At 40.7% G+C, this 19,213-nt stretch overlaps 1 protein-coding gene across 1 annotated transcript in view; it reads right to left on the bottom strand.

Moving 5' to 3' along the window:
- Window positions 1–880: 880 nt before the first annotated feature.
- Window positions 881–19,213, bottom strand: part of LOC133020669 (heterogeneous nuclear ribonucleoprotein L-like) — a 46,638-nt gene continuing 28,305 nt past the window's right edge. The window contains exons 8-14 of the mRNA XM_061087321.1: window positions 13,733–13,804; window positions 11,390–11,604; window positions 9,081–9,202; window positions 7,581–7,782; window positions 5,455–5,512; window positions 5,204–5,302; window positions 881–3,419 (exon numbers count right to left, since the gene is read on the bottom strand). Of these exons, the coding sequence (XP_060943304.1) occupies window positions 3,364–3,419; window positions 5,204–5,302; window positions 5,455–5,512; window positions 7,581–7,782; window positions 9,081–9,202; window positions 11,390–11,604; window positions 13,733–13,804 (824 nt within the window). The 3' untranslated portion in view covers window positions 881–3,363. The remainder of the gene's footprint in view (window positions 3,420–5,203; window positions 5,303–5,454; window positions 5,513–7,580; window positions 7,783–9,080; window positions 9,203–11,389; window positions 11,605–13,732; window positions 13,805–19,213) is intronic.

The raw sequence follows: 19,213 nt of genomic DNA, 5'->3' as shown, positions 1-19,213 counted from the left end.
ATAGAAATATATGTGGTTGCTTTCTGATAATATTTATTAAAAGAAGCATATATAAAGTGAACGGTATTGGCCCCAGTAATCTCCGGGAACTTCATGAATTACTTTTGTGAGCATGGAAAAGTCATCGTTAACATAAACACATTATCTGATAAGTGAGACATAAACCAATCTAATGCTGTTTTGCTAGTGCTGGGTTGTCTACTTGTTGGGTCTCTGCAACAGAATGTCATGACCTATGGTGTCAAACGCAGCACTAAGATTCAGTCATTGGTAACGTTTAACAGAGATGTTACCCTAAATTCTGACTGAAAGACTTCAAACAAACATTCCTGCGCAAAAAGTCACATAATTGGTTAGCAAATGTTTTTTTCAAGGATTTAGGGGAAAAAAATGGGAGGTTTGATGTGAGTATATAAGTTGAATAATTTTTTGTTGTGTTATGGGTGAACATTGTCATTCTTTTATCTGTACTTTGCTGCAAATCAAATTTGCCTCAGCGGGACAATAAAGTGCATGCCGAACTGAACTGAAGCATCACTTATGACATGAGACATTTTCTACTGTTGACAAGTTTTTTTTTAAATGAACAAGAACATCCTTTTATGTGAATACAGCATGAATTGAAGTCACATGGAAAAAATCAGATTTGAACTGTGATCTCGCGCCATAGACTTGGATTTATTCACTTTATACATGTAAGTTACAACAACATTCTTTAATGAATTTTTCTACATGTTTTGTCTTTGATTACACAAAATTGACAACATTAAACCTTTATAGCCTAAAATAATTAGATGGCCCATTCATCTAACTACCTTAAAGGCTTAAAAACGAATAAATAAATAAAACCTCATTAGAAATACAATGAGATTCAATGGATTTAAGACAAACAGAAGATATATAAAGTTTTTTTGTCCATTAAATGAAACCGTTGCACAACATCTAAAGGGGCATTTATTTAAGAGCAGACTTAGTGGTATTCATCATTCATGTCAAAACTTTTAACACATAAGAATAGGAGCATACTTTCATGAAATAAAAGAAAGGCTTGGTGCAGTGAAATCTGCAAGTCGAAGAGTTACTGGGTGAAACAATATGCTTTTTGTACTCAACTTCACCAAATAGCTGGTCTCATAGAAGCTAAGTGTGTCCATCCAATCCAAGCACCATCCAAAAAATCACTCAGGACATGGACAGGGAAAATGGGTGTGTGGGCACAGACAGGTTAACAGGTCCTCAATCGTCCGAAAGCCGCTTTGCATCATTTTGTATCATTTAACTGACCTCTACAAATCACAACAAATCACAACAAGTCAGTTCATATAGATGCTCTTAACCAGGGACCATCAGACCTTTCAGGTCCTTGGGCCCAGTCTGTATCCATATGCTGATCTTGGATTGCCCATTTACTCACACATTTCATTCAAAGTAAAAAAAATGCTGGTTGATATGATAGAGCAAATTTCTTTTTAATATTGTAGAATTTATATTATTATAAGTTTGGATGTAAGTTTGGCCTCCTTATTCTACCTTGACAGACCGGCCAACACTGCATTTCTCGATATTTTCAGGTGAATTTACATTTATTATCTTATTATTCAAACCTGACTTTTGTTTAGTGGTGCCATACCCTCAAAGATGGTACTTGCTGGGTAAGTCGATTATGTCCCATTGGTTTATACTGAATTACTTGTCAGTCCCTGTTTGCTGTTTCAAGGGGAAATGCACTACAATAAGGAAGGAAGCTCTCTTGGAGCCAGACCTGGGAGTAGAGCTCGCCAGCGAGCATCTAGAGTCTGGGCACAGCCCCCAAAAAATAGATAAACAATAACATTCTACAAGCAATTCAGAGATGACATTTAAACTAACCTGCAACTGTGTGATTAAACCTAGGCAGGCACAAGCATTACATGCATACTTCACACAGATTCATAATTTTGATTAGCTCCATCTTCTTGTTGTATTAACTGCGTCTTGACATCATTCCCTTCCTTTGCTGTCAATAAAATATAGTGCCTCTGCTGTTAAAGAAGAAAGCTGTATTTCCTTACACATAATTAGAAAGACTGAACTATTCTTACAGCCTCCCCAGAAATGGTGCTAAAAATAGGATTTGTCATGGCAGTGCGACCGGAGTAAATATGATAAGTATTAGATTCCAAATTGTTCATCCCTTTGGAAACATGATACTAATGTATCATCTGGTATCCTAAATGAATGTTAATATTTTGGGCTGAGGATGACGACACTTATGTAAAAAATAAGGGATTGTCCAAAATGCAAAGAGGTCAATGTCTGAGCAGACCATTTTTTCTTTATTTCAGTGCAACTCACAGGTGACCCAGCATTAACAGCACTGCAGGTCCTGATTGTTGTTATGCTGGACAGGACTTCAATAATTATGCAGGTCATTTACATTTCTGAAGTTAGAAGCCTTTGCTGAATCTGATGTGCCATGTTTGTATGAACAAATGCAAGAGAAATTTAAGATAAGAATATGAAAATGTTCTTGCATGAGGCAAAATGGGCTCAGAGGTTTGTGATGGCTCAGAGGTTTGTGATGGAGCAAATCATGTGGAAAACATTGATATTCATGTGAAATTGAATGCCTTTAGTTTCCCAAATACCTTGTCACACACCATACTGCTGACTGACCTTACGCTGGTGGTATGGGAAAAGTCAGTTAAGAGGGTCACTTCCTCTGAGGACCACAAACAGCTACAGCAAACTCAACAACTGGCCAGATATCTAACTCTAAAGTGACTGAACTAAACAGTGAAGTGACATCTAATAAACCTTATATGAGAACTTGTGTTAAAATGATATTCATATTCACTACATATACTCAATGGCAATTCAAGGAAACACACTGTTTTTATCGTTTTTAAAGATTAAAATATGATTTGAGTCACTATCTGCCATGAGCACAGGTTATGATTTTAGATCCTTATGTGTGACTAACAATGTACAGTAGATTCCTTAGAGTCACCCTCTGTTTGTCTAAGTCCACACTTCAAGACACTTTTTACCATGCAGTGAAGACTTAAGGGACTAACATATGAGCAGTGTCCTCCAGATGTCCCACGTGACAATATGAAGACATTATTATGCATCGCTAGTCTGTCAGCTTGAGAGTTATGGCTGGATGGTGGGATGATACATTAAGTGATGTTCCATTTAGAGATGGTGAGAGTCTTCACTTCATCATCTTGGTCTCTATCTCTCTCCCCATTATCTTCTTTCGTGAATATTATCACTCATTATCTCTCATCCTCTCTTCTATGTGTCTGTCCCATGGTCCTTTCCTCAGGTCAGAGGTCAGACATCAACTCTCAGCATACTCTTCTTGTGCTCTGCACCTCTTTATAGATGTGACGAGGTGGAGAAACACAGTTTCAGGGTGTATGGGTTGGACCCATCTGAAACCACACACACAAACATACGGATAAAGATTTTGCGATAACCCATACCTGCATGCTGGACAACATTCAAGAAAAGTGGATCTTAATACCAGGTCTGAACAGGGTATTTTAGTCTAGCAACAGTCCACGAGTTTCACAGATTAAACTGATCAGATTTGATATGTGACATTTTGCCTTTACAATTACTGTAGACATATTATTAAAACAAACAGAGCGTTTGCTCAAGGAGGCTGCCAAGTCAAACTCAGCCACAACCCAGTGCATTAGCTGACAGCAGCAGACCTCTATGCCAGCCCACATCAGCCGATAGCTCAGCTGATCCCCTTTTAGGCATTACAATTCCAAAGCTTTAGCTTCCTATTACCACTGCAAGCCAAATCAAATGGTTTTAAATGGTTTGTATTTATATAGCACTTTTCTAGTCTTGATGACCAATCAAAGCGCTTTACAGTTTACCATTAACACATTCCCACCCACATTTATACAGTGCATCTATTAGCAGCATCTTGCCCAAGGACATTTCGGCATGCAGATGGGGAAGACTGGGATCGAATCATCGAACCGCCGACCTTTTGGTTTGAGGATGACCGCTCTACCCCTCAAACACAGCCGCCCACCTCACAACCCTACTCTACAACATTACCTCCTTTTCATACTGAATCTGAGCTCATCAGTGTCATGTGTTGTCATTGATGCCTGCTCTGTTCAGTTCCAGGGTCTTTTAGCTGCTACTCTCCCTGCCTCCCTTTCCAAGTCTCATGGAAGAGTAGCATTTTCCCCTTGTGCATGTGGAAGGGCCCAAGAGCAGACTAACTAATTAAATAATTGCAATTATTGAAATTGCATTAATTGTGATGAAAGAGGTCCTGACTGAAATAAGATATACAACATGGCCGCCAAGGACAAAAACAGGTAGCAACCAACTCCAAGAGTCCATCACAAAATTAACTGATATTTTACACTGGTTAGCTAAGTGTAGAGCCCATATATGTTTAATTGTTTTGCACAGAGTTTTCCATACAGTGATATATGTGTGGCCGCAACAATATCAACAACAACTATTTCATATTTTTATTTTCTATATTTAAAATATTCAAATTGTTCAATCTTGCTTCATTCTGGATTTTGTGAAGTTGTGCGCATCGCAATGAAATTAAATGAAACCATCAGTGAGGGGTTTTTGTTTCACTGAATCCCCCCTCCACTATGAGCACACCCTCAGATTTTCAGACAGAGCTCTGTTGGTTGTTCCTGAATCCTATATCAGGACTAAGGGTGATGAACTTTTGATGTCAGGGCCCCTCAGCTCCGGAACTCCCTGCTCGAAGATCTGAGGTGTGGAGAATCTGTGACATCTTTAAAATCACTTTTCAAAACACATCTTTTTTACAAAAGCCTTTAATTCCTTTTAGTGTATTGTTGCAAGCATCTCTTAGTAGCTTTTTATTTTCTAGCATTTGTCTTCCTTGTTCTTTTATCGCTTTTTATTCTATTCTATGTTCCCTTTGTATTTCAATAGTTAGTTTATTGAGTTAAATCGTTTTTATCCTGTTTTAAACTTGTACATTACTTTGTAACTTGTTTTTTTTTTTTATCATTACTATGCAATTGAGCGGGATATGTAACATTTTGTCCCAAAGTACTTGTTTAATATATATATATATATATTATTATTATTGAATTATAAGTTTATAATTACTTTACAGTGAAGAGATTTTACTTCCAGAATTTGACAAAATTGACATTTATTATACAAGTGCTACTAGGGTAGATATTCTTACTGGGTATCCTGATCTGGTAATGGTTGAGAACAGTAAGAACCTCCACAGCATCTGTCTTATTTTCAAATTCCAACAAGCCGGAGATGGTCTTGGAGGAGGCTAAAAGAAAGATACAGAATGTGAGTTAAAAAAAAAAGTATCCAGCAGTTCACATTGAGAAGTAACAGAATAATATTTCACATGTTGACTACAAAAGGACAACATATACTTCATAAACTTGAACAAAAAAGTCACATTAAAGTTTTACTCACGTTTGGCATCAAACATCTTGAATTTGACAAAGACAGGCACATCATGCTCCGTACACAGCTGCCAAAAAACACACAACAGCTAATGTGTCAAAAGCTGGTGTGAAATTATAATCACCAATAAGTGTGATATGGGGAATCACTCATGACTGTTGCAAAAATACAAAACGGGTCTAAAAGATGCATATGCCCCTTTCCACATAAAATTTGTGATCTATAAAAAATAATTTGATGGGAGAATGTGCACATCTGTGCGCAAACTCATGTGTATGAACATTTTGAGGAGTGGAAATTGGCGACACGGGCGTGAGGTGGTGGTTTGCAGATGGATTTGTCATGAACTCTGTCACAAAATAAACCAGCAGTGTTATTTGTGCTTTCATAAGCACCTTCAATTGTTAAAGATATAAGTAAGCTTAAAGCAAATAACACTCAGTTACCATAAAATAGCATTATTGAGTTGCAGAACTATTAATAGTGTAAATAGAATGAATGATTCATGGTTTTTAATAATATCTTCCTGTGCATGTATCACAAACTACAACTTAGATTTTAGGTGTAAAATTGCTGCAGTGAACATGTTTGTGCTGTCAAATTTGTATTTCCAAATTATGGCCGAGGGTAAAGGTTAGGATACCACCGATGGCTGATATAAATTTTGCAAAGTGTCAAGTTATCAATACTGCTGTGAGGATTCTGTTTAGGTGTTGTGGTTGTTGTTGTTGTCTCTCATCCTCCCCTTCTCGTTTCTCCCTGTGCAGGCTGTGTGTGATGCGGGGGCGTGGCTGGTTCCTGGCCGTAGTGGACGAGGCACACCTGTTCCCAATTCACATCATCATCCCCTCCATAAAAGCTTGGTCTGCTCGCCACGACAGCGCCAGATTATTCCGTCTAGTCCGGTAGATCTTGCGCGCAGTTATTCTCGACCCTCGTGTCTATTCGTATTGCTACTAACTCTTGTGTTTCATTTCATCTACCCAGAACCTCCGTGTGCCTTACTTCTCATCCTCATCTCATCCTGGATCTCCAAGCCAACCAGCACCCTGCCGCCCCAGCCTGCATCTGCTTCTCCTACCAATAAACTCTGTTCCTTCACTCTACAACTACTCGTCCGTGTCTGCTTTGGGGTCCAAACATTATCACAACCTTAACAACTGCAGTGAAACTCATGCACAACACAGTGTATGATGGATGCACTGGCACTGATTGAGGTTTATGTGATTGGAAGGATTAGAAAGGAATGAGTGTTGAGTGACAACAAAGATTTTTTGGTCTTTAATGATGATCAGATTTCCTAGAGGTCTTGGATCCATGTGTTTGATATTTTTAAAACTATATAATGATTACCTTCCCATTTTGGGAATAATATAATTAAGTTAAATTCTATAGGTTGGGGATAACACAGCCATCGGTTTAATAATGTCTGCAGTGTTGGACACACATTATTACTTGGTGTATTTTCTTGTATTTGTGATACCACTGCCTATGGCCATTGAACTATATGTCTTAGATCACCTTACAAGCACCTCAATTTCAGTGACCAAAATGTTGTGCCTCTTCTCACTTGTTGCCACGATTCACCATAAAAAACATTGATCAAGAGGGTTATTCAACATGAGGTGCTTTGCATTGACCCTTTACTGTTGCATGTGGGTGTATAGAGGGCAGGATAGGAAGCTGATCCACATACGCACATTTCCAGGTCGACTGTGATTTATAAATGAGGCCCCTGTTCTCAATCTGTCAACAGCAAGCAGTTAAATTGAAAGAAATGTACACACTGCTCCTCCCTGCATCAATATCATTCTGACATCAGTTCCCCTTTCTTTGGTTTGTGTGATAATATGTGTTGCATATATGTTTACATACTTGCTATTTATATAGGATTGTTCAATATTTGTTGTTCACATAATATCACAAACATCATGGACCAACCTTGGATTGGCAAATAAATCTACAACAAATTTCTAATGTGCAATGGACATTGTTAAGTCTACAACTTCAGCTAAATCTGATCACTAGCGTCAAAGAGACAGAGGGACAGGGACAGGCTTCTTGGAGAGGAGTACTTAAAGGGTATTTTCAACAATTTAATAACACAGGACATTTATCAGATAGAAGAACCTTACCCTCAGTAAATGGTCCTGTGATATGCATGGAGGCACATTGTAATAGTGCAGCACAGCAGATGGAGGTTGGATGATGTTTTTAGATGCCTGTCCAGCGCTGCTGAAGCGATTGTTCCTGGTCATGGCAAAGTCCTTATAGCTGCTGCTGCCATCCTCTAACTCAAAGACCTGACTGGGGATCACTGCATGCTGTTTAGACACACTGCACACAACATCAGATTTGTTTGTAACCTACAGTGTATCAATGCATGTTGTATCTGCTATGAATGTATGAGCAAAAATATTGTTGACATATCAAAATCATGTCAACATGACAACTGATTGACCTACAGTTATCCACAGAAGAGTTGGCTGTTACGGCACATCTATGATCCCTAAGATCTTATTTTTTATTTTTTAGCACCGAATGCCCTTCAGCTATATGTTTGGGCATCTTCAAACAGGACAAAACTGATGGAAACATTTTCCTGTTTGGGCATTGGTCAAGATGTGGACCCTGAGCATTGCTTTCTGTCTATATTGTTCAGGTACAGTCAAACATTTTTGGAGCCAGGGCTGTGTCTACTATCAAGGTGTATGTGGCTGTCATCTCAGGTAAACATTTTATGGTCGACAGTCAGACTGTGGGTTTTTATCCTTTGGTGAGCCATTTTCTTAAGGGGGTTTTCCAGTTGCAGCCCCCACCTTCGCCTTGTCCATTGTTGGAACTTGTGGGCCGGGTGTTAACATTGGGCCAAACCCCATCATTCTTCCAAGGAGGCTTTCAGTTTTTCATATAATCAGCCTTAAACAGATTGGTTATTTTAACCTCTGGCTGGGATGGATAACCAGACTGATGATGATAAAATAATGATGATAATCTTGTTTAGGCCAGACTGCTTTGTCCCGTTAGGGCTCTGTGACAGTACATATATCTGTCAGCTGGCCAGACAGATGCTCCATTTCTGTACTATGGTAGGCAAAGTAAGGGATATGCCTTCTCGGAACAGAGGCTCTCAAACTGGGTTGTCTCTTAAATCTTTGTTGGTATGGGTCATCCAGAAATTACCTACCATGAGAGTTACGGATGTAACTAAGATTCTATAAATTCTGGAATCTTGTCAAGAAAATTCTGTAAGAGACAATTACTGCTTGACCGATTCCTTTTATCAGGTTGGTTGCTTCACCCAGGTAGCACGTGAATTTGATGGTATCATATCTTAACCTAATGCGCATGCGCTAAATGGTATCCAGGTATTGCCTACCATCTCTGGTGATCATTCCTAAAATCGTACTTAATGTACTCTTACATCTGTCTTTCGTTTCTGTGAGCTGGCCTTTTTAGTAACCCCACTACTTTTAATACTTTAAGAAAGGTGACAGCTTTTAAATCTTTAATTTAGCAATATTACATTTGACTAACGTTTGCATGTAGAGATTTTATAACAGCAGCACACCCTGTTAAAGATATGAGTAAAATAATATATATTATGTACGTGTATGTATTGATGTACTTCTCACCAGACGTTGAGTCTCTTGCCAAACACCTTGATACTGTTGAGGTGTGTGATGGCTCTGTCAACTGCATACTCATCTCCCATCTCAACCAATGCTGTACCAGGAACACTCTTCATAAACTTCACCTGCATTTACATATATGCACACACACACACATAGTTAACAGCTGTCAAAAGGATATAAATTTGCATGTTTTTGCAAGTCTGTCTCTAAACAATAGACATATGAAAACAGTAACAGGTATGTGGTATGTGCTTACATTCCAAAGCAATTCCAAAGTTTTTACCTCTGCCAAGGAGGCTATGTTTTTCCATTTGTTTCTTGGTTAATTGGTTTGGTTGTATGCAAGATTACTTAAAAAACAAATGAATGGATTTCTAAAAAATTTGGTAAGAGGTACAGGACATGATCCAAGAAAACTCATTCAATTTAGTTGTGGATCTGGATTGGATTTGGGTTTCAATTTTCCATTGATTTGTCAAAGAATAATTCATGGGGACTGATATTTGTGAGTGTGTGAATTTGGTGCAGATCCAAATAAAATTCAGATCTAGTGAATCTAAATGTAATTTCATAAGGGCACTGGTGGGCCGTGGCATAGGGCTGCACTCTACTGCGTGCCATTCCATTTTAAATTAGTTTTCACTGCTGAAATGAGGAGATTATTTGCACATTAAACGTAACTGTACAGAAGAGCTGTATTAAGGTTGTTTAAGTAAACCCAGTGGTGTGCCATGAGGGCAAGCAGGTCAAGCTGTACTTGACCTGTTAAATCTAAAAATAGACATTAAACAAGAAAAAATTTCTTTGCTTACATCTGATCCCATCTCAGCACTGTCTCTTAAAGGATCTGATGTTGCTTTCTTACATTAATTTAGAATGTATGCCCACTTGCGGTGGCAGCAGAATATAATGTCAGGAAGTTAGTGTGTATAACCATGACAACAGGTGTCACATTTCGCTTGGCTCCTTAAATTTTGTTTATGTAATGTTTTATTATTCATTACGTGTTTTCCTGTTTAATTTTGGTAACTTGTGTCTTGTCTCTCATTTCAGATCCCATGTCCTATCAAGTTTCCCTCGTGTGTGATCACCTGCCAGCTCTAATGTGTTTCGCTTGAATGTCCCCCGTGTGCAATTCCCTGCCCTTGTGGGGATTTAGTTTATATGCTTCCCTCAGTTGTTGCTAGAAAGTTGTACCCTCTTGTGTCTTCCAGCTATTTTTCCTTGTGTTCGTGTAGTGCACCTGTCTTTTTATTACCTGTTTAGCGATAGTTTTACCTCTTGGATACCTTCGCCTGTGTTTGGACTTGTGTTGGACTCATGTAAAGGCCTTGTTATTCGAATAAGGAACTTTGCCTATCGAACTTTCTTCGTCTGAGTTTGTCATTCAGTCCTGTTTTGTTAAGTAAGCTTTAACATCTGGATGTGTAATTTGCTCATTTACACACACCACTGACATCTTTGAACCCACAGGATGAAAAGACTAATTTTGCACCACCATCACACATGGGTCTGCATCACTTCTGTGAGATGCCACCGTCAGTAACATTGCACTCAGATGCACTGGGCCATACACGACTCGTGTTGGCAGATACAGGTGTTTCGTGGAAGGCAGCTGAATTGACATTAGCTACACACCAGCACGTTCACTCCGCTCTGCTTCAGCGAAACGACTCGTTGCTCCTTCACTGCGAGCTAAACACTCATCAAAATCACGACTGTTTGCTGTCCTAGCTCCTAAATGGTGGAATGAGCTCCCACTCGACATCCGGACATCTGAAAGTTTACACATCTTTCGCCGAAAACTAAAAACACACCTCTTCCGACTGTACCTTGAATAAAAAAAAAAAAAAAAAAAAAAACACTAACCACTTTTCAAACTAACACTTTGGTAGCACTAAAATGGCACTTACTTATAGCACTTTGTAGTTTTGCTTTATTTCGAAGAAATTTTACTGTCTTGATTCTTGTTGTTCTTGGTTTGTACCCTCAGGGTTGAATGCACTTATTGTAAGTCGCTTTGGATAAAAGCGTCAGCTAAATGAAATGTAATGTAATGTAATGAGAGTAAATAATATATACTGCATAGGTGTATTCAAGAAAATATATCAATAATGTCTTCATAAAATAAAAATAATATATAGATAAGATTACAAACTGATAAACTAAAATAAAAGAACAAAATTAAGGTGCATTGCCTGTAGCTCTATGCTAGTGTGATACCACATTTACAACATTTTGTTTGTTTCTATAAAAGACATGAAGCAGGAAAATTCTAATATCAACTTAAATGATATATAAATAAATACCTTCTCAATGTTGCCATAAAGGCAGAAGAGGTTGAAGATGCGGGTGCAGTTCATTTTGGATGGATGGAGGCCGCTCACCATGGCAACAGAGCTAGGGGCGTGGCCAGAGTATGAGGAGGATGACTGGGGCACAGGGTAGGACACCATGTCTGGAACATCCACTGTGAGCTTATACCTGCTGTTACCAGGCAGAGGTAGCAGGGGGCAGGGTGGACCTAAGGAGGCAGAGAAAGTATGATTCTCAGCACTGTTCAATAAAGTTTAGTAAGAGTAAAAGTTAAGTACTGACAACAAGGGCCTTTACCGTGCAGCAAGCTCAACATAACATGGCTATTTTTCCGTAATCTGGCTTGATTTTACCTAATGTTCAGGTTAACGATCACCCAACGCTGGTTATCAACTTGTTAAGTCAACCCAGGATTTCCTAATCTAGGTATGAGCGTGTGCACATAAAAGGTATGGGGTTTATGGCATATCTTGAATCACCAACATGGACAAGTTTGACTGACAGCAGAGCTGCATATTTTACAAATGAGGAACAAAGGGTTGTATAGTAAAACTACACATCCAGGCTAAAAAAACACAATTACAACTGCTAAATGGAGGAAGGACAGCTGGTAAAAAATCTCTGATTATGTGAATTTGTAAGTTACAAATCCCCTGACATTTGGGAAAAAATATATTACGTGACCACGACATAATAACGAAAATAAATAACTCTGGGGCACAAGATATGAATCTGCTCTTTACCAACAAGACTTGTGGAACTGAACTGAAGTAGACTCTTAGATAAGCGATGAAACATTTCACTGAATCACGTGGTGAAGCCTCTATAATGGGCTTCAGTTTGACACGTGCTGTCTGCATTGACTCTGAGGACAAACTGGAAACGTTGGCAATTACTAGCCAATCTACCGATATGGAGCTATTTTCATGCGGCATGTGACTGCACATTGTAATCTTGGTGACACGACGCGCCCATGGCTCTGGAAACAAGGAGAGATTAAGGTGTACTGGGTGTGTTGGCAGTGGAGATTGACTTAAACAACCAGACATTGTTGTATACTTCCATTATCCTTCAATTTAAGGAGAGTGCAAAAACAGTGTAGTGTCATTTTGGTGAGGGCTGACTTTGCGAGTCTCAGAGAGAGAGACCTACTTAAAGGGAAGGAGAAGTATTAAACTATGTCCTGTTATCCTGATGATAACACACCCAGTACATCAACATAAGTAACTACCACAAGCAAAGGAACATAGGCTATGCAGACTCTATGTTATGATTGGCTCCAGCAGTTGACAATGGGGATGTATATCTTTTATAAAAATACTCATCTTAGTAGGCAAAAGGGTTTCTCTGAAGACCCATGTCCTCCTTAGAGACCCTCCAACAATCTGCACACAAGCTCAACAGGATCCTTTTTTTTTCACCACAGGATCCTCTAAGAATGGTGATGTCATGTTTCAAAGGAATTGATTGGTCAGGGAGCAGTACTTTTAATATTGCTTGATCTATTATCTGCAACTTAACCTGCTCCGTTGTTTGCTCCAGCTGTTTAGTAAAGGTGTGTTTCACCTTTGTGGTATGGACATCATACATAAAGTAGTTGCACTGTGTGACAGTCACTGCGGTTACATGTGTCCGATTTAAACCCGATTTCTGGCGTTGTCCGGTTTCAATCGAAGATCCATGTCATGTAACTCCACAAATCTAGATTTCTTGTGTCCGACTGAAGTCGGATAACCACCCCCAGATAAGTAGATCGGATTTGGCTGTATATCGGACAACGCGCGCATGTAACTCTGGAAGCTAGACAACAACTGGAGTTGACGTCTTTGCGCATGCTTGAGATCCTGCCCCCCCCCCCTCCCTCCCTCCCTGGCCGTGACCCGGAAGTCGACAGTTAGATAAAATGTTGCTGCCCGGTGCCGGCCAGCCGGCACAAACAAACAAACCATTCTAATCAAATGCGCCGTTCGCATTCGCAGTACTCCTAGAGTAAACATGCACAACATCATGTAGAGGGACGTAGCTTCACCTTGCTCTCCGTTCGTCATCTTTCTCGCATGCTGAGTTAAAGGCTGTTGTTGTTAGTGGTGACGAGGTCAAGCGGAAATGGTCGATCACCACTAGCTGTAATGAAAACAGCGCCACCTATCGTAGCGGGGTATGAAATGCTTTCGGACAAGAGTCGGATTTCTCAGTGCCATGTACCCCCCATGGATAGAGAAACCGGGCTTCAGCCGAAATCGGGTTTATGCCATCATGTAAACGTAGTGAATGTTGAGTCAGTTATACCACTTTAATTCCAAGTTTGTGTGTGTGTGCAAGTGTCTTAGTCTTACCATAGCCATTCTCACTGTAGGACGATGGGTGTTCTCCTAAAATTGCCTGCCTCTGTCTGCCCTTTCCACGCTCTGAAACAACACACACATAGACACACATACACCCACACGCACACACACACATGCACGCACGCACACACACACAAAATCACAGATTTTTTAATTACAAAGAAGGAACTGTTTGAAGCGCTGTCCCATATGAACGGTGGGAAAGCATGAGGTCCGTCTGGACTACCCATTGACATCTACAATCGTTTAAGGAGATGCCTTTGCCACCGCTCTTTGATATGTAAGTTGAATCAATTGAAGCCGAACATTTACCACCCTTCCTATCCAATGCCTTAATAACACTGATCTTAAAGCCAGATAACCCCCCCATAAAATGTGGGCACTATCGTCCTATTTCACTAATAAACTCAGATGCTAAGATTATAGCAAAGGTGTTTGCGAGAAGTCTTGAAAACCATCTTCCATCTCTGATCGCCTCTGACCAAAATGGTTTCATAAAGGGTCGTCAAGGTTTTCATAATATTCAAAGACTACTAAATATTATAGATGTGAGGAAGGAAAGCCCAGACACAGCAAGAGTCTCCCTGGACGCCGAAAAAGCGTTTGACAGTGTGGAACACAGTTATCTTTTTGAAGTGCTCCAGAGGTTTGGGTTTGGTGAATACATCTGTAAGTGCGTGAAAATGTTATATCACTCCCCTAGCGCATCAGTCATGACAAACTTTGTAACCTCCCAACCCTTCAAACTCCAACGAGGGACCAGACAGGGGTGCCCCCTTTCGCCCCTTCTGTTTGCATTATCAATCGAGCCACTTGCAATGGCAATTAGACAAAACAGCAGTATAACAGTTATCAGAATAGGGAATGTGGAGAATAAAATAGGACTATTCGCAGACGACATAGTTTTATTCCCGACTCAGCTAAAGAGCTCTATTCCAAATCTCCTTAGATTAATAAATACTTTTGGATCAAATATTATAACTAATATTCTGACGTCTGCATCTCTTTAACGGCGGAGCAGTAAGCAAATCGCTCTTTCGCCGTAGCCAGGGGTCTGCAGCCCGCGGCTCTGCAGCCCCTCCACAGTGGATCCCTGTGCAGTGTTGTGCCTGTCGCGCATATTTTTCGCGAACAGTGAACTTTACGATCAGTTTTCATATGTTGAATGTGCACGATAGGGAACGTCATCCACTCTATGCAGCATCTACCACTTGCCTTGCCTTTCGTTACTTTACACCCCTGACGCACACATACACAATGAAAGATACAGAGCGTTCCTTAATAACATACTTTTTAATCTTTGGGTTTTGGGGAAAGGAGCAAGTCTTATCAAGTCAAAAGGCTCAAGTCCAAGTGAAGTCACGAGTCATTGATGTCCAAGTCCAAGTCGAGTCGGCGGTTCAATCCCCAGTCTGAACCATCTGCATGCCGAAGTGTCCTTGGGCAAGATGCTGAACCCTGAATGGCCCCCCATAGAATAACAAAGTGCTGCGAATAGATGCACTGTATGAATGTGTGTGTGAATGGGTGAATGTGAAACTGTACTGTAAAGCGCTTTGAGTGGTCATCATCAGACTAGAAAAGCGCTATATAAATACAACTCCATTTACCATTTACTTGCTTGGTGCGCAGACATAGGGGAGGAGATAACAGGGTCTGAATGGCAAAATATTTGTACCCAATCACAAACACAAACATCTAATTCAGTTTCAGACTGTTACCGTGTAAATGGTCCATGACGCTGTATATCACCCCAGAGCTGTTGAATCATTTCGATGATAATATTCCAGATGTATGTATTAAATGTGAAACACATTAGGGGACGCTTTTCCACTGTTTATGGTCCTGTTCAAAAGTACAAGAGTTTTGGAGTGAGGTTGTTGAGAGAGTGCAAGAATGTGCGTTTTGTGACTCATACCAAAGGACATTAATCTCTGCAGAGCTAACAGAAAGATGGTTACCCTATGCCTACTACAAGCCAGACGAACTATTGCAAAATGTTGGAAATCTATACAGAGGCCGACCACCAAAGGCTGGCTACAGGACATTGTACAAGTTATAGCCATGGAAAAAATAACATATTCACTAAAAGGAAAATATGAACAGTTTGAAGAGATATGGACTTCCTTCTTGGACTTTGTAAAGGGCCCTATATTTCTAAGGGCTCTAAAGTGAACATATAGTCATTACCCCTGTACAACCACTGGGCAACCCACTGTCTAAATACCCCTTGCCAATGTACCAATGAGCGTGCCAAGTGGACTGATCTGCAACTACAACCAGCCTACCGGTTGGCTAGTCACAAGCCAGCTTCAGCTACCACAGGACCAATTACTGTCCAGTGAGCTTCCACTGTAGGTAGCAGTACATCCAGAGCCTTCAGGCCTGTTTGCACACTTGCCATCAGCAGGGATGGGCACTATTTATGATACATGGATTTGAAATATGTATTTGAAATACAAAATAGTATTTTGTAATTTGTATTTGATAGGTTTGATGAAAATTGATTCATATTTTGCATCAAAATACTATAATGTTTTGTATTTTTGTAGTTCAAAAATACTGTAAAATTCTTTCTGCAAAACGTCTACGTGATGACGTGTGCAGCCTCTGATTAGTGTCTACTCAGTTATTTGCCCAGGCTTGTTGACGTCATAACATTGAGGGTCAGAAAATTGATGATCGAGCACGAAGCGAGGCCCAAAGAAGAAGAATCACAATATTAGAACTTTGTTTCCAGCTTTCCATAAATTTTTAGCATTAGCTGCTACAATTCTTTTGAGTTTCTGTTATGTTTTGGTGTTTGTTTAAGTATCCTAGGCAAATCAAATTTACGAACTGTTCGAGCTAACTTATTAACCTCAGTTACATTGACAGCCCTCACAATATGATACTTTTGGCCTATGTTAAGTTTACTTTGGTTGTGCACGGGAAAAAATATGAATTGTTTCAGAGTTGTATAAAATCACTTCATAATGTCACAAGATAATTTACCTTGCAAACGTGTTTTGTGCCTTATTGTCAGTAACAACATTGTACTGCAATGCCATTAAACAAGAGGTTGTTATCTCATCCTGGAAATTGTTGTAGCTCACAACCTCTCTAAGTCTGTTGAGTGGTTGCATCATTGGACAGCCATAAATCTGACATGCAGCAGAGTCAGTGATCTGCTGATGGGATTGATCAAATAGGCTGAAATATACACTGCTCAAAAAATTAAGGGAACACTTAATTGACCTCCCGCAGGCTGCTTGTGTGCATTGGCGGTGGACTAGTGGCAGAAACTTGGACTATGGGCAGAAAAGGTCTCTGGTTTGTCCCTGGTTCGACTCCACGGAGAAACAACAAAAAGACGAACCTGGATTGATCTGTCCAAAAATTCTCCCTACCCTGTCTAGTGCCCCTGAACAAGGCACCTTACTCCCCCAACATCTGCTCCCCGGGCGCCGTACATGGCTGTCCACTGCTCTGTGTGTCCTGCACCAGATAGGTTAAAAGCAGAGGTTAAATTTCCCTCCTTGCATGAGTGTGCTTGTGCATGTCTGTGCATGTGTTTGGGACAAATAAATGTATCTTAATCTTAATCTTTCTGACCAAGCTGTCAGAAACACCCTCCATGAGGGTGGCATGAGGCCCCAACATCCTCTAGTCAAGTGGGACCTGTGCCCACAACGCAGCACCGTGCAGCTCGATTGACATTCGCAAGAGGACCATAATTAGCAGGTCCACGACTGGTAGCCAGCTCTGTACACTGATGAGAGCAGGCTCAAACTCAGCACATGTGACAGGCATGAAAGAGTCTGGAGTCGCTGTGGTGAACTTTATTCTGCCTGTAACATCCTCCAGCATGACTGGTTTGATGGTCCGGGGGTAGTGATGGTCTGCATGAGGTTTGATTTTCCCTTATGTTTTTGAGCGGTCGATATATATATACATATGCAATGTGATTCAGGCTCCCTTGGAAAAGTGTTTTTTTGTATTTTTAAAATACACGAATACTGTAAGGGTTACAGTTTATTTTGATAAACTAAAGGCCAATTTATGCTTCTACGTCTTTTCTATTACGGACAATAAGACCGCCCTATCCGTCGTGGAACGCGCCTCGGAGAGCTTTTCGTACACCTCTGATTTTTCTAACTGTCCCTGTTTATGTCGGAGAGCCCACGGACAGACCTTGGCTGTGATTGTTCCGCGAACAACATCATTTCCCTACGACGTCATTTCCGGACCTTAAACTTCCTGCTTGACAATAAACCCAAACACAACTACGATTCTACGATAAATGTGACGTGTGTGTTAAGCCAGCGGAGTTGTCCGGCTGACGGTGGCTCGTTAGAGCACTGACGGCATGTGTGCACGGTCACATACGGTTATAACGAGCTTTCAAAACGGCGCTAGCGGGCTAGGCTAGCGGGCTAGCCACCATGCTAACTGCTATGGTAACAGAGCAAAAACCCGCCGTCACGACTTTAATTCCACTTCTATCATGACACTGTTTCTATAATACCGCCAGGTTAGAAGCAAACACTGGATAGTAGTAGTTAGTGTCGGGAGTCCCTGCTGACTGTGTGTGGAAGCTAGCTGGGAGGGGAGCTAGCTTCAAGCTACACGGAGCTTCAAGCTGTGGAATCAGCAACACAGTTCGGAAACAAGACCGGGGAACCGCTGCGCTAAGAAACGATAACATCAGCATTTTGACCCGCTGGGTGTCACTTTATTTAGTTCTGTTAGTTGCCATGGTTCAGTGTGTGGGAGGCAAGCTAACAGAGGTAAACAGACATACGTGGACTTCTTCTTCCCAAATGGGGTAGGCTTCTCTGAGCTCGTCTTCCGTTGCGCCACCTATGGGTTTGGCGGTGAATTTTTTTCGACGTACAGTGATCGGACAAGTAAAAATCGAAAAGACTCTTTGCCCCACGTGGAGCCCTCTCCGAGAAACGGATACGTAGAAGCATACTGGAGCCTTTAAGGATAAAGGTATTTGATATGTTATTTTAAATTATTTGGTTTTATCTTTCCCCATCCCTGGCCATCAGGCTGAAAATCTGACAGACCCTTAGGAGGTATTTTTCAGAAGAATTTTCTCCCCAAGAGAAAACTAGAACATCATCGCTTTTGTTGCCACTAGGAGGCTCAGCTGACACACCCAGTTGCCAGTCCTTAAGACACCCAGGTGCCCATCCAGCACAAATCAAAAGCCAATCCACACCTCAGTTACAGGGTCCCAGCTATGACCACATACCTCAACCTCAGAATGCAAAGCTACTCAGCACAATAAAGCCTGAGCTGATCCTCATTTCCAGTCAGCAGTAGATAATTTCTGTTCCTTGTTTCCAGTCAGCTGCCTGGCTGACATTGGTTCCTCATTTGAGTTTGGATGACTCCTGTTTTTTATACATTTGTCAATGTAGTACAGCCAAAGCCTGGTCCTGATCCTTTATCGGAAGTCCAGCTGACACCTGTGGCTGTTCT

Source organism: Limanda limanda, chromosome 15 (assembly GCF_963576545.1).
Source record: "Limanda limanda chromosome 15, fLimLim1.1, whole genome shotgun sequence".
Taxonomy (NCBI): Eukaryota; Metazoa; Chordata; class Actinopteri; order Pleuronectiformes; family Pleuronectidae; genus Limanda; species Limanda limanda.
The sequence above is the reverse complement of the archived record's forward strand: the minus strand, read 5'-3'. Positions and strand labels throughout refer to the sequence as shown.